This window comes from Myotis myotis, unplaced genomic scaffold, assembly GCF_014108235.1.
Source record: "Myotis myotis isolate mMyoMyo1 unplaced genomic scaffold, mMyoMyo1.p scaffold_m19_p_21, whole genome shotgun sequence".
In the NCBI taxonomy this organism is placed as follows: Eukaryota; Metazoa; Chordata; class Mammalia; order Chiroptera; family Vespertilionidae; genus Myotis; species Myotis myotis.
The window spans coordinates 6073466-6089458 of NW_023416326.1; the positions used below are offsets into that span (position 1 = coordinate 6073466).

Here is a 15993-nt window from a genome sequence, read left to right on the forward strand (position 1 = left end):
AGCGAGCCTGCAGAGGGTTAGCAGAAGGAAAGGGTTAGCCCGCTCGGGGGTTCGGTTCCTGGCGTCTCTCTGGGAGGCGGCGGTGCCAGAACCAGCTCGGCTACTTCTCCGGGCTGAGCCACTGCCGTTCCCGAGCCCCGCTCCCCTCGGAGGAGGATGGTACAAACCCAAGGCATTCCCGAGCAGCAGAAAAGCTCCTCGGAATGCTGCTTTGCACGTTTTTAACCTTTATTTATTCATTTTTATTGTGGTTAAGTATACACATTCCATTCGAGTCATTTTCTTAAGCGTACTTTTTGCAAATGACACAAAGTCACACGGGAGTTTGAATTTGGGCCGCGGCCAGGGAGATAAAAGGCGGAGAGCTCCCCCCCACCCCCTCCCGCAGGACCTCCCGGCACGTGCTGCCGGCCGAGCCTCCACCGCCGATCTCCATCTTGCTGGACGGGGCGGTCCTCGCGGCCTCCCGGAAGCCGGCCGTCCAGGGGGCCCGCGCCCGCGAGGGGCCCAGGCGCTGAGGCTGGGCCCGGGGATCCCCAAGGCCAAGGGTCTTCCCCCCAGCCCCCCGCACTGTTGGGAGGTGCCAGGGAGGTGCGGCCCTCTGCTCCTCGGGGGTCTTTCTAACCTGCCCCTCTTCCCGGGGCGCCGCCCCCCAAACCCCGGCTCTGCTCCGCCGGGAGGTGCGCGCTCTCGGCGCTCCGCCGCGCGCCCCCGACGCACGTCCCGCGCCGCAAAGAAAGGAAAGGGCGCCTCCCCCCGAGCGCGCGTGCGCCGCCCGCTCCGCCCCGCGCATGCGCACGCGCTCCGGGCCCCGCGCGCCCTCGCCTCCCCCCAGACCCGCGTGCGCGCCGGAGGCGGGGCCGCGCGCGGGGGCGGGGGCGGGGCCGGCGCGGGCTCGGCGGGGGCCAGGCCGGGCTGAGTTGGGTTCGGAGCGGAGGAGGCAGCCCCGCGGCCGCGAGCGCGGAGGAGACAAAGCCGCGTCCGGAGCCCCGCGGGGTTGGGGTTGGGCCCGGGCTCCGAGGCGCCCCGGCCGCGGGAGGGCTGTGCGGACCCCGCGCCGTCCCGCCACCACCAGCACCGCCGCCGCCGCCTCGCAACAGGTCCGCCGCCTCCGGGGCGGCCTCGCTCCGTGCTCCCCTCCCCCGCCCCGCGACCCCCGGGCGCCTCCGCTGGGCTCCGGGCCGCCGTCGGCCACCCGCTTCGATGCGGTTCGGGTCCAACATGATGCCGGTAAGCGGGCAGGCGGGCTGGGGCCGGGGCGCCAGGCCCGGAAGTGTGTGCGCGGTGGCGGGTGGGGGGTCCGGTGCGCGCCCTCCGTAGGGTCCCGAGCCGATCCCGGGGCCTGAGCCCGCGTGGCGGGGCCGGGGTGTTGCGAACCCGGGGGGAGCGGCCGCGGCGGCTCCAGGCTCCGGGTTCCCACGATCCCCGGCCCGCGCGCGGGAGCCCGTGGCCGGGAGGAGGGTCCCAGTAGCCGCTCAAACTTTCTTTTTCTCTCCGCCTCGGTCCTGACGTTGTGCAGTTCTCGAAGGTGGAGAACAGGGAAGCCGGGCATCTTCCTGCTTTGTCTTAAAAAAAAACAAAAAAACTTTTCGTTGGCGTGCAATATGCATCCCGAAAAGAGTGCGCCGGCTGGCTTGCCTGGGAACTGAATTTCCGTCTTGGTATCTGCAGTAGCAGCCCCGCCTGGCTCAGTCTGTTTCTGGAAAACGGGTTGCAGTCAATGCAAAAAGTTTTTCGATCGCAGGGAAATGCCTGTGCCCGCTCGCTCCCGAGAGGATCGGTGCGTCCCAGGCCGCAGGTGGGCGGCAGGTTCGAAGGCATTTTTTGAAAAATGCCTGCTTCCTGCAAAGGTCGCGCAGCCTGGAAGGTGCGACCTGGAAGGTGGCAGTGGCTTCTGCAGGCTGCACGGCAAGTAGCTGTGTGTTTCCCCGTGGAAGTTGTCCTTGCGCCGCTCCCCATGTTTTCTCATGCCTTCATTTGTGCAGAGAAACAGCTTTGAGGCAGGCCATGGGTCCGAGTGACGACCCATTCTGTTTATGTGCAGCCACAGATGCAGAGTATAGTTATTAATTATTCTGTCCCCGGCTCCCCCTCTGCTTGTGTCATGGGCGGGTGTCCTAACCTTTCCTGTTGGGGACAAACTGAATTTATTAGAATTGATCATTTGAGTTTTGATAGTTCCGGATATTTTGTCCTCCCAGGAGTCTAGGAATTTGAAAGTTGTTAATAGCAATGTGCGTCCTGTTTTATTTTATTATTTATTTATTTATTTATTTTGGAATTTTTGTGAGTTTATTTGAGCCAAACTGTCGACATATGCCGGGAAGCAGAACCTCAACGAATTGAGATAATGCTCCGGAGAATGGAGGGGGTTACATTTGTATTTATTACATTTGCAATCAAAGGAGGGACATAGGTGGGTTTCATGAATGTGCGTCCTATTTTAGTGTCTTACCTGGGTCTAAAGTCAGTTTGTGATGCTAATGCCCAATCAATAGAAGACCATGAATAAGGGGGAAGGATTTTTGCGGTTAAAATTTTTATTCCTGGGATTTACTTTCTTTGTCTCGAAATAGCTCTGCCTGGCTGGCTGGCTGGCTGTGAGTTTTTTCCTAAAAATAGGACCAAGACAAGTGTTGGTTGTTGCTGTGTGATTTCCTCCTTGAAGATCGGTTTTATGTCCAGGCATCCTTTGGGCTTTCTTAACACTTCTGTTTCCTCCTCCCAACTGCGTACCAGGTCGTCAGGATTTGTAAAAAGTTATATAGCTCTTGAAACGATATTTAATTGAGCAGTATGGTTCCTCTAGTCGCCTTTCTGATGCCAGAGGAGCGTTTTAGCAGAGGGACTGCAGTGGTGTGGTGGCTGGGTACCACCTTTGAAGCCAGACTACCCCTTAGTATTCGCTCAGCCACTACCTCTGTGGCCATAGGCTTTTTTTCTTTTTCAGTCCATCATCCCTCAGTTTCATCATCTGTAAAATGGGGGTAATTATAGTACTGCGCCCTTAGGGTGGTTGTGAGGATTAGAATTACTACTGTTTATGAGGCAATTAGTTCAGTGCCTTGCTTTGAATAGATGCTAGGTAAGAGCTTCTCCTGAATTTACAATATTGGTTCAACCGAGATTCTTTTTTTTTTTTTTTTAAGATTTATTTTTATTGTTGAAATTATTACAGATATGCCCCCTTTCCCCTCCCATTGACCCCTTCTAGCCCACACCTGCCCACTTAAACTGAGATTCTTATCCTTGCAATACATAAACATATGAAACAGATTTTCATTTAGTAGCCTCGTGGTATATGTGTCTTTATCCTGTAATATTTTGGGTACTTGCAAATAAGACTTTTCTTAAATATATTTCTCATCTCTCAGCTTTTTAAAAAATTACTAGTAACTATATTTTTATTGATTTCAGAGAGGAACGGAGAGGGAGAGAGAGATAGAAACGATGAGCCCTTCCGGTGTGGCTCAGTGGTTGAGCATCGACCTATGAACCAGGAGGTCACAGTTTGATTCCCAGTCAGGGCACATGCCTGGGTTGCAGGCTCGATCCCCGGTAGGAGGCGTGCAGGAGGCAGGCGATCGATGATTCTCTCTCAGCATTGATGTTTCTGTTTCTCCCTCTCTCTTCCTCTCTGAAATCAATAAAAATATATTTTGAAAAAAGCTTTCAAGTCCTAGCTTTGCAATAATTGTATTTGTATGACTATACCATATGCTAAAAGAATTCCTTTTTGTGGTTGAGTAGTAATATAGCAAGTTAGCTTAGGTTTTATTCCAGAATCAAGTTTAAGGTAGGTTCTGTATAGAATTGTAATTCCTAAAGGCTGCTAAATAAATCACGTTTTTTAAAAAAACACGTGCAAAGTATCTCACATTTCATGTGCTGTGAAATTTGTTGCCTTGGAACTTCTGCTGTATTAATTAAAAGCCGAAAAGTATTTAAATTTTTCTGTAGCTTTACCTGTTTCAGAAAAAAAAAAACCAAAATTAGACTGCACAAGTGTACAGCTGCTTATATTTAAAAAAATAATCTAGAATGATATGGAGTGTCCTTTATTCAGACACTGCTTCTAGGAGGATCTGCTTCTCTCCCTCTTCATGTCCCCCCCGTCCCCCAACAGCAGACAGTAAAAACAATAAAACGAAACCTCTCCTTTCTGGAGCTTTTAAGGAATACTGTAGACCTTTACCTCCGGTAATATACTATAGTGGGTGGCCCTCCCTAAAACGTCTTTCTAAAGCAGCGGTTCTCAACCTGTGGGTCACGACCATCGGAAAACACATATAGCATATCAGATATTTACATTATGATTCATAACAGTAGCAAAATTACAGTTATGTAGTAGCAACGAAAATAATTTTATGGTTGGGGGTCACCACAACATGAGGAACTATTAAAGGGTCGTGGCATTAGGAAGGTTGAGAACCAAAGTTCATTGGACACTGAGCCCTTCAGTTCAAATAGGGTAACGTGGGTATGATTTGCCGTATGTATTATAAAACCTCTCACCAACCTTCTCTACTAAGAATAAGAAGGTTGGGATGCAAGAGCTAAGGAACCTGGAGTGTTCTTTCAGGTCATGCCCCCTCATCAAGTCAAACGTTACTGAAATACTTGTTTTTTTGGATGGTGTGGTGGTACTCAACAGAACATTCTTCTGTAATCAAAGTAATTGAGAAAAGAAAGCACAGATGACAGACTGGGTGTGAAATGTGTACTTATGCTGGAGTGGTAGGTGAGACATTGAATTTTTACATCTCATGCCCTGGCAGGTGTGGCTCAGTTGGTTGGGCATTGTCCTGTGCACCGAAAGGTTGCTGGTTCGATTCCCAGTCAGGGCACATGCCCAGGTTATGGGCTCAATCCCCAGTAGGGGCACGCAGGAGGCAGCTGATCAGTGTTTTGCTCTCACATAGATATTTCTCCCTCGCTCTCCCTTTCTCTAAAAATCAATTTTAAAAAATGTCATCGGCTCTTAATAGAACATTGGTAGATGGAACCCAGGGTAATTGGTTACGGTTTAAAACACAGTTTCATGGTCTCAGGAGTAACATCTAAGTGGGAGCATCAGCTCCAAAGTCATAATAGGCCTCAGCAGTGATAGATGTTTCTCTCTCTCTCTCCCTCTCTCCCTCTTCCTTCCTCTCTCTAAAAATCTGTTTTTTTAAAAAATCTTTAAAAAAATTTACATCTCATTGGGGAGAGCCAAGAAACTTTAGTCATTAGCAGATCCTTCAGGAGCACTGAGTTTTAAGGAGATAGTGGTTCTTAAAACACTTCGCATACTGTCTTATCAGAAGAAAATTATCAAAGATGCAAATTCTAAACATAAAAGAAACTTCACTAACTGGCAGCTGTGGTCACTTTTAGTTTTATTTTTTCTGCATACACTTTATCCCAAGCCAAGTTATTTATTTGGATGATAACAGTCAGATTTGCATTGAAAATGTTCATTTGGCCAGTAAATACTGAACTTTCACGTGGAATGCAGACTTCAGTTGTTTTTCTAGAAACAAATTTATAGTAAGTATTACTTCATTTAGATTTCAAACCTTTCAACTAAAAATCCCTACGACACATGTTTAGAAAGATCGCAGAGAGCCTCAGGGAGTAAGTGTTTACAGAATCCCAGTTTCCACTACAAATGGTGGTGATGAGAAGCGGCCGGTGGGGGGGGGGGGGGGAGGCTGACCTTCCACCGCGGAATGACCCCTCTCCCTGCAAACCAGTGCCCTGGGCGCTCGTTTCCCGCCCAGGGGAGGCGAGGAAGCTTCTGAGGACCTCCCTGTGCCTGGCACTGTGCCCAGTGATGTAGGTTGGTCACCCAGAAAATGACCCTGTGATGCGAGTCTTCTCATCCTCATCCCACAGATTAGGAATTGGAAGCCGGAAGGATTTCGGTAATTTGCTCCTGGTCCCTCAGCAGCAATGAGATATGGATCCAGGTCCTCCTCCAGACACGCTTGTGAGATGGTGATGCCGAGATTAGACGAGATTAGAACCCTCTGACATACTTGGCCGGGCAGACGTGACGATGATGGGCTGATGCCATCAAGCGCTTGGCTAATGATAACTTCAAATATTGCTTCCTTGAGCATAACTCTAATTATTCTTGAAGCAGTAAAAGGAAAACAGGGACATCTTTCCGTCCTTAAAACCCAAACTGGAGGAGAAGATTGCTAAATGGCTCTCTCATCACTGTGATGTGGAGGAGATGCTCTCACCCTGGCAGTGGAGGCATCTCTGACTTTTCTCTACCTCCTGTACTCCGTGGGGACCTCAGCTCTCCCGCCTCTGCAGGGAGAGGGAAGAGGGGTAGTAATTACCTTCGGTATGTGGGTGTTGGCCAATCTTTCTGTCTTTTAACAGGGCTTGAAGGTGATGATGTAGGGAAGAAAGAATCCGAACTGGACTAATGCTGGGAGGTGTGGAGGGGGGGAATCATAAAACTGACATGTGAGCTGCCACCGTCACTCCTCAGCCCTTTGCAGGGGCTCATATGGTGCAGCCGTGGCCGAAGGGATGCCCCCTGCTGGTGGGACCTCAGATGGGGGCCCAGGGACACGGTCTCCACGCGCTGCTTCTGTGTAGTGGGGAGTAATGATTCCATCTAATGAATGAGGTGAATCTGTTGGACATAAGCTAGGACAGTGGTTCTCAACCTTCTGGCCCTTTAAATACAGCTCCTCACGTTGTGACCCAACCATAACATTTTCGTTGCTACTTCATCACTGTCATGTTGCTACTGCTATGAATCGTCATGGAAATATCTGATATGCAGGATGGTCTGAGGCGACCCCTGTGAAAGGGTCGTTCGACCGCCAAAGGGGTCGGGACCCACAGGTTGAGAACCGCTGGGCTAGGCGCTGATGCTGAATGAAATCACGAGTCATGCTCTTCACTCTTCCTCATCAGCCTCGTTTACAGATGGCCTTTTGGGGACAACATCTGTTCAACAAGTACTTATAAGCATTCTCTACGTTCCAAGTGCCATGGATACAGGAAAGAAGAAGGCAGATTTCAGGGACCTTCTTTTCATGGAGCTTAGTGGGGGTGGAGTGTGGGAGGGGGTGGAGAGATGGAAAATAAAACAAGAAAACACGAGAGTGGGGTGTAAGTAGGATAATGGGACTGAGGTGGCCAGGGAAGCAGGTGGACAGCTCAGCTCAGACCTGCTGACCCGAAGGAGCTGGTCCTGTGCGGGTTTGTGAGTGGGAAGAACTCCTAGGCCCTGGTGCCTGGGCCTGGAGGACGCCCAGGGGCCGGGGAGGCTGGTGGCCGGGGGCAGGGCAGGAGCTGAGTGGAGAGGGGCCGCAGGGCAGCTTCCAGGTGGGCGGAGAGCTCAGGTGGCCTGGGAAGGGAGGTGGCAGCCACGGGGAGAGCTTTAAGCTGTAAAAGTGGAGAGTGGCTGTGGAGGTGCCCGAATGGAAGGCCTGGGAAAGGTGGGAAGCGGGGAGAGAGCACCCGCTGCAGGAAAGTCTGCAGAAAACCACCCCAAACGAATCCGAGTTACCTCACCCCACCCCGGGCCCAGCGGGTGGCGTGGGCTGGCCATGAACTCAATCAACACAGTCTCCACTTGTTTGAACACTCAGGATGCCAGGGGCGAGCGAAGAAGCAGTGATGCCGACCCAGGCGTGGGAATAAGACCAAGTCAGGGAGAGGGAGACTGGTCCCAGGGTGCTGTAGCCCACTCCCTTCCATTCTTCCATTTCCTCCCATAACTTCCATCCCTGAGTCACGGTCCCTCCTCTCTAGTCCAGGCTCCTCTTCCGCTTTACCCTGCTCTTGCCTGGGCTGATGAAATCCTCTCTCTCTCTCTCTCTCTCTCTCTCTCTCTCTCTCTCTCTCTCTCTAACCCTCACCCTTGGACATGCTTGGAGAGAGGAACAATTATGGGATGGGAGGAGGAAGACAGAGAGGTGGGGAGAGAGGGAGGGAGAGAGAGAGAGAGAGGAGAGAGAGAGAGAGAGAGAGAGAGAGAGAGAGAGAGAGAGAGAGAGAGAAACATGGATTGGTTGCCTTCATGGCTTAAACCTGCAGCTCAGTGTGTGCCCTGACTGGGAGCCAGACCAGCAACCTTTCGGTGCACAGGACTGTGCTCACCGACTGAGCCGCTCTGGCCAGGCGTGAATCACCTTTTTACAGCCCCATCTCTGTTGGAGCTTATCTTTGAATTGAAAACTAATTTAATAGTTGTGCGTGGTATCTCATTTTAGTTTACATTTATTTCCCCCTCAGGTTTTATCATTTATATTATCTTATATGATCTGCCTGTTATATTCTCTGTTCTTTTTTAAAAAAAAAAATATCTTTAAGTTGATTTTAGAGAGAGGAAGGGGAGGTAGGGGAGAGAGAAAGAGAGAGAGGAGTAGATTTGTTGTTCCATTTATTTAAGCATTCAGTGGATGATTCTTGTGTGTGCCCTGACCGCCCAGCCCACAGCCTGGGCACATTGGGCCGATGCTCTAACCACCTGAGCTACCAGCCCAGGGCTACGTTCCAGTTAGTTTATTATGTAGTGATTGATGGATCTCTTTCTCTGCAGTTCGTACTATAAAAAGTTGAAGTTCCTGACTGACAAGTCGGAAGGAAGTTGGCGTTTTAATGTCGCTGCGAAGGGCTGATCCTGCCAGGGAAGGACAGCCCTGACTCAGCCCTGGGCGCTGTGAGCGTTTGCAGCCACCCGGCCGTTTCCTCCCCGTGCCCAGCGAGAGGCTCAGGACCTCCGTGCAGGCTGGACGTTGGTTTGACCTGATTGTCGCTGCAGTCTATGATGGCGAGAACTGAGCCCAGAAGTTCCCAGGCACGAACGCTGTCGCTGGAGTCAGAGAGAAGAATCGCGTTTCTCACAGCCGTTCCCCAGGGGGGTTAACTGGAGGGACCCATTCTGCTGCCCCGCATGGGAAAGAAGCACATGAGCCATGTCTGTGTCCGGGGGATGTGGTGCTTTACGGTGTATTAGAAACTAGCAAGTGTCAGGAACATGGCATTTGGGAAGTAAGGTTACTGTAGGTTCGTTTGTATGTTTTCCATTCGCTTACACCTCTTGGCTGACACTTCAGTCTCTCAGATCACATTTATTTTTCCCCATTTCTGAATTTCCATCCTACCTGCACGTCTCGTTCATGCAGATTAGTACTAAGTTGTCCTCTGATTTCCCATGGGTAAATTTATCTTCCTTAAGAGATTTTTCTCTCTCACATAGTAAGTAAGCATGTAGGAGGCCTTTTAAATTACGATGCAATTCATATACCACAGAATTCACCCTGTAAGGCGGGGGTAGTAGGTTGGGGGGTGGGTGGGCAGGACCTTTTCCTGCCAGGGCCATTGGATATTTATAACATCATTCGTGGGCCATACAGAATTATCAATTTGAAAGTGAGCCTGCTGTATTGGGTGAAACATTTCATTAGCTCACCCCTACTGCCTTGGCAGGGCCAGACCAAAGGATTTCCCGGGCCTATTCAGTCCAGCCCGAGGGCCGGCGTTCCCCACCCCTGTTGTGAAGTGTGCAATGCAGTGGCTTCAGTGCCCTCAGAAGGTCGTTAACTGTCATCACTAACTCCAGAACATTCCATCACCCCAAAAGGAAGTCCCTCCAGCCCCTGGCAACCACTCATCTACTCTGTGCCTCTTAGTGCTTTGCTCCCCATGGCCTCTTAGATTAGAATCCAGATTTTTGCTGGGGCCTTAGAACACCGGTTCTCAGCTTGTGGTCTGTGGACCAGCAGTGTCCGCATCACAGGGGAGCTTGTTGGAAATGCAGAATCTATAGAAAAACACAACACACACACACACACACACACACACACACACACACACACACACAGCAATGCAGGCGTGCAGTCCCTCCCCATCTGCTGAATCAGAGACTCTGGGGCTGGGCCCAGCATCTGTGTTGAGCAGCTCTGTCCACACCGACGTTGAGGACCCGTGGCCTTCCAAGTCCTGCGTGATCGGCCTCTTTGGATCACTGCCTTTGGAATCGGGAGCCCCTCCCTGTGCTGCCTCCAGTGACCTTCCTCTTCCACAGCCGTGACCAGCTCCATCCTTCCTCGGGCCTGTCCCTCGGCTGGGCTGGTTCTCTGCTCGGGACGTTAGCCAGGCTCACGCTCGGGCCCCTCCCTGACCAGGCGGGTGTGGGAGTCACCGCATCTCCCGCTTGCCCTCCAGACCCCCCTCCACCTTCCCCACCTGCCTGGTGCCCGAAGGTCGACTTCCACAAACTGCTCCCAGGCCACCTGACTGCTGTGGAGTGGCCAGTGCAGAGCAGTAGGGGACTGAAGAGGGAGGAAGCCGGGTTGGCCATTGATTGACGCGCTCCCTCCCCGGGGGCCGGCCATGTCCCCATCCACACAGCTCTCTCTATCTCTCGAATTTTGTACCGTGTGCTGTCTTAGCTATTTAGTCAGGATCAGTTCTATTGGGACTTAGATTATAAAATGATGGCCTCTAAGTAGTGAATGAATGAAGAACGTTGAAACAGTGGGATGACTTGTTAAAGTCATGATAGAAGCTGGAGAAATGAGGAGGGGACACACTGATTCCCCCAGTGTCTCGCTGTGCTGTACGCTGCAGCATTTACCACGCCTGAAAGAGAACTTACTGTGAAACTCAATCAGAGGCAAATCTGTGAAATGCAGTCACCGCTAAAGAATTTATTAATCATAAACAAATACTTACCGTTTCCTTGTTACATACCAGGCACATTCGTGGGGCTGAGGGCAGAGCACTGAACAGACAAAACCCTGGGCTGTTTTAATAGGGAAGACAGGCCATAAAAACACGTTAAAGAAATGTAATAATTAAATAAATACAGTGTGTTAGCAGCGACTGTGCCAAGAAGAGACATAAAGCAGTAAGTGGCCTTTTAGCAGGTGGCCAGGGAAGGCTCACGGAGAAGGCGGCGTTTGAGTGGCCTGCAGGGAAGAGCATTGCGAACAGAGGAACAGAAGTGCTCAGGCTCTGAGCGGGGAATGTGCCTGGCTTGTGAGGAACAGCAAGGGGGACGCTGGTGGAACAGAGAGCACGCAGGGGATTAAGCGATGAGGGCTGAGGGGATGGGGGCAGGTGCTGGTGGCAGGATCAGGCAGCAGATCCAAAACAAACTCTGGCCCCACCCCCCAGTGCTGTCACAGGCACACAACAAAGCAACCCGGTTTCTTCCTGAACTGACTTTCTCACTAGTCACTGGATTGTTCAGTTCCTGCACACCCCTTCACCCCCACCCTGACTTCACCCCCACCCTGACTTCACCCCCACCCTCACCTAGTCCCCACCGCCTGTCTTCTCTGTTGAATCTGCCATTTTTCTAGGTCCCCCCACTGCCTTCACGCAGGCCCTCACTGCATGCCTGGATTGCTGACGTCCAACTTGCAGGCTGGTGTAAAGATGTTGGCTTTTACTCTGACACCAAATAAACACCTAAAATAATGGTAGCCCTTAGGGAACTAAAAGACTCTTACTTTGAAGACGAGGAGCTGAGATTCGGGGAGGTGACATTATTTCCCTAAGGTTGGCTAAGTAATTATTAACAAATCCGGGCTTAGGCCCCAGGTCTCCTGCCCGGGAACCTGCAGCAACGTCAGGGTGCTGGCCCAGCACCTAGGGCCTCACACAGTTAGAAAGTCACCCCGGAGCCAGTCTTCGTGCAGACAAGGTAGAGATGGGTCACCGCATGTGCCTGCCATTCATGCCAGCACTAATTCTGGGGGCTTTGGGGGGGAATAGGAATCTTAAACAGAGCACACCTCTCATCATTCTTATTTGTAATTACGCTTTTAAAGAGACAAAGCTGTTGTTTCCAGACAGTGAAAGACCAGATCTCTGTTCGGGTTTGGGTTGCTGTGGTTAAATAGAGCATTTCCTAGTTACTTTTCTGCTGCGTGGATAGCATAAAGGGTAGAGGATGGGTCAGAAGAACAGACTTGTACCCCGGCCCTCTCCTTAGCAGCTAAGTAGATCGCTTCTGTGAGTCCTTTTTAAAGAATTTACGTATAAAGAGAAAAGAATCCCCGTGCTGCCTGTCGGAGACCTGGTGTGCGAGCCCTCTGAGGTGGCATTGGCGAGGCAAGGGGCCAGTGTTACGTAATGACAGCCTTTGCTTTGTGGAGACTGTGTGTTTAGTAGGCAGACTGGGTATTAAGTATTTCTGTATTAAATAAACACCCAAGTCTCATATTTACAGTGAAAACAGTGGCTATTCTCGAAGAGTTCAACTTCAAAGAGAGTTTTGGGGTGGGTGGGGACTGTAGAGGAGAGAAGTCCTGTTTCATACCGAAGTGTAAGTTGTTTGTCTCTGTCATTAAACACGCTGTACATTTGCCAGAGCAGCAGCCGGTGGAATTCTGTGAGCTTAGTTAATCTTTGTTATTTATCTAATACTTTGCAGTTTTTGTGTAACAGTTTCAAAGTGCTGCCAAGTTGAGGCCGAGAACCGTGTATCAGAATGTGCAAACCTGGTGTCATTAGCTGGGAGGGCTCTGACCTCATATGGGAACTGTAGCTGTTTTTCTTTCGTTTTATTTATTGTTTCAGCAGAATCCACCTTTAACTTTTCTGGATTACCTTCTAGTTGTAATGGGTTACCTTCTATGTTTTCTAGGTTACTTTTTTTTAAAATAAATTTTTATTGATTTCAGAGAGGAAGGGAGAGTCAGAGAGAGAGAGAAACATCAATGATGAGAGAGAATCATTGATTGGCTGCCTCCTGCATGCCCCCTACCGGGGATCAAGCCTGCAACCTGGGCATGTGCACTTGATCGGAATTGAACCCAGGACCCTTCAGTCTACAGGCCAACGCTCTATCCACTGAGCCAAACCAGCTAGGGCTCTAGGTTACTTTCTATGTTATACACGTTTATGGGGATTAAGAGCTTTGGCTGTAAGAAGTGGAGACTTGGATTCCCTTAAGAAAAGATGGTTTTACTGCAGGGAGGAGCCAGGAAGCTCCCAGGGATGAGCCAGTTCCTCCCCCCCCCCCGCCCCCCCCCCCCCCCACACTTTCTCTTGGTCTTCTCCTCCCACTCTGGCCAAATCCTTGAGGTACCCAGTCTGGTGTCTCAGCCAGTTTCCACCATCATCCCTAATGGGATGCTGCCTTCTTTACAACGAGGGGCCGAGTGCAGCGTTCTCAGTTCTGGGGTGATGGGCGGGGCAGTTGGAGCTGGAAGGGGCGTCCTGTGGCTGTTGTATGATGGTCTCGTGTCGTGATCACAGTGCAGATGTTACTCATTCTGCTTTTTACAGCCTTAAAACCCAAACTCCCAATATCTCGTAGAGTCTCACTAATTACTTTTGCATAACGTACTGTACTGGCCCATCAGGCTCATGGCCCAGAGCCTTTGCATGCTCTCTCTTTGATGGGACTTATTTTCACAGGATGAAGTGTCACAGTGGGGTTACTCTTTCAAATGGTTTGTTTTTCTATTCCTGATGCATACTGGTTTGCGCTGAGTAGGTGCTCATTGAGTTGTATGCACACAGTAGGTGCCCACTGAGTTGAATGAACCATAGGGGTTTACTGATTGGCATTGCCATCGACAATTTGCTTCTGCAGCACTGGGAATTAACAGCATTTTTCTTTCTTTTTATTTTTCTTTTTGGTTATTTAATAGGTGTGAAAACTTGCATTCTTTAGTAGCATCGTTTTTTAAGATGCAATGTCTATTTTTACTGGGAAAAAGATTGTTAATGAGTTTTAAATTTAAATCCTCTGCTGGCCTGAATGTTTGCAAGGTCAGACACGTTGTAGCATTGCAGCTGGTCATTTCTGCTTACACCTGGTTGGTGAGGACATGCTTTGAAATAGATATTTAACTTGCTTAAAACATTTTAGGTTTAAATTGTTGAGTAGGGAATGTATGTGCGTGGTGTAAACATTAGATTGCCCTCCAAGGTCTGTCCTGTTTCCATCATGCCTTCAGAAGCAGTACATCCTATGTTCTTATGCAGCCGTCTTATGTTCTTATGTATCTGTGCATGAGTGATATCCCTCATCACCTTTACAGGATTGGTGGGAAGATTGGTGGGTAGTGTGCGCCGGGCACATGCTAAGAACTGTATAAGGATTGGGTAGACAATTCCCATAAGTAAAATGTCAGAGAATGGTTTAATTTCACCTTTTGTGTGAACTGGTTTGACTGTCCCCCAGGGCTCCCCAGGCTGCTGCAGGCTCTGCTCGGGAGGGGGCAGGAACCCAGTGGGCAGGGCTCCAGAACCCACCCCCCCCCCCTCACTCCCGGCCAGGGTGAGCCAGACTGTCCTGTTGAACATTTGCACCTGGGCCTGTTTGGGGACGGGAAGCGAAGGTGAACACAAAGCGAACACGGCCGGTGTGGGCAGTCCGATAACTCTCGTGCTTTCTCTTTTGTTTCCAGATGTTTCTTACCGTGTACCTCAGCAACAATGAGCAGCACTTTACCGAAGTCCCCGTGACCCCAGAAACGATATGCCGGGATGTGGTGGACCTGTGCAAGGAGCCCGGCGAGAGCGACTGCCACCTGGCCGAAGTGTGGTGCGGCTCAGGTGGGAGCGCGCAGCCTGAGCCTGGTCCCGCGTTTCTTACCGTCCCGTTCCTGGGGGTGGCGGGGATGCTCTAGAGCAGCCGTGGGCAAACTACGGCCCACGGGCCGGATCCGGCCCGTTTGAAATGAATAAAACTAAAAAAGAAAAAGACCGTACCCTTTAATGTAATGATGTTTACTTTGAATTTGTATTAGTTCACACAAACACTGCATCCATGCTTTTGTTCCGGCCCTCCGGTCCAGTTTAAGAACCCATTGTGGCCCTCGAGTCACAAAGTTTGCCCACCCCTGGTCTAGAACAGCATGTCCACCAGGAGACAGCGTCCCCTCCAGCCTCGCTGTGACATAGGAAGCCCTTCTGTTCTCCTTCTGCTACACGGTGACGGCACCACAGCAGGAAAGGTCACAGGGCAGGCAGCTGGCACACCAGTGGGAGCGGCTGGTGTGCCCCTAGGGCAGTGACGGCGAACCTTTTGAGCTCGGTGTGTCAGCATTTTGAAAAACCCTAACTGAACTCTGGTGCCGTGTCACATAGAGAAATTTTTTGATCTTTGCAACCATAGTAAAACAAAGACTTATATTTTTGATATTTATTTTATATATTTAAATGCCATTGAACAAAGAAAACTCAACCAAAAAAATGAGTTTGCGTGTCACCTCTGACACGCGTGTCAGAGGTTTGCCATCACTGGCCCAGGGTTTTGTGTGCTGAGGCTTTGCTTGATGAGAAACGCGAGGCGTCCTGACTGTTTGCCTCTAAGGTTGCGTAGGCTTTGGGGAAAGCTGCTCAGCGTTGATTACTGTGGTAGCAGGAGGCACTGGGGAAATCACAGGCCTTACATGAAGCTTTGAAGTCAATCCCTCAGTATATGGTAGTTCTTGGCAGCTCGGAAGTGGGGCGGCCTGGTTTCTTTTGGCCCCATAGGAGTTTGTCGACCGGGGAGGAATTTTTCCCGAGTTCTGCTCGTTCCTGCACGGCCTGGTGAGCTCCCGCTGTTCCCCCTTTCTCCGCCGGGGTGCCGGTGACACACTGTGCTCACGGGTTCACGCCAGCCACGAAACCCGACTTCAGCTGAGCGCCCGGTTCCCCTGCACGTCCTCGTACCTGTCTGTGTTGCCTTTCCCACCCTTGGGTGTTCTAGAAGGTCTTCACGCTCCATGAATCACTTATTTTTTTAACCTTCACCTAAGAGCTAGCTTAGACCGTTTGCATAAAGAAACGCAAGTGATCCCTTTAAATGAGAATCTGATGGTTGGACTTTTTTTTTTTTTTTTAAACAACGTGAATTTATTTCTCACATTTCTGAGGCTGGGAGGTCCAGCTGACTTGGGTTTCTGGTGAGAGCTCTCTTCCTGGCTTACAATTGGTTGCCTTCTATGCCCGCAGGATGGTGGAAAGTTGATGGTTGGACTTTTGTATTGACACCCCCTAGAGCTTTCTCTTCTACTAGAATAAAGT

General features: G+C 50.5%; 1 protein-coding gene across 13 annotated transcripts in view; it reads left to right on the forward strand.

Annotated features, from left to right (window-relative positions):
• The window catches only part of TP53BP2 (tumor protein p53 binding protein 2), a 102196-nt gene that overhangs the window by 58248 nt on the left and 27955 nt on the right, over positions 1-15993 (forward strand). For 4 of the 13 annotated variants that reach the window (XR_004975068.1, XM_036355178.1, XM_036355179.1 and 1 more), the window contains exons 1-2: positions 892-1230; positions 14388-14535. Coding sequence is in view for 12 of the 13 variants with exons in the window: in XM_036355178.1 (XP_036211071.1) it covers positions 1204-1230; positions 14388-14535 (175 nt within the window). In the remaining variant the exon portion in view is untranslated. Of the gene's footprint in view, positions 1-891; positions 1231-8554; positions 9007-11568; positions 11669-14387; positions 14536-15993 lie in introns of those variants that run through there. The other 9 variants (XM_036355172.1, XM_036355168.1, XM_036355177.1 and 6 more) reach the window with 5 other exon arrangements.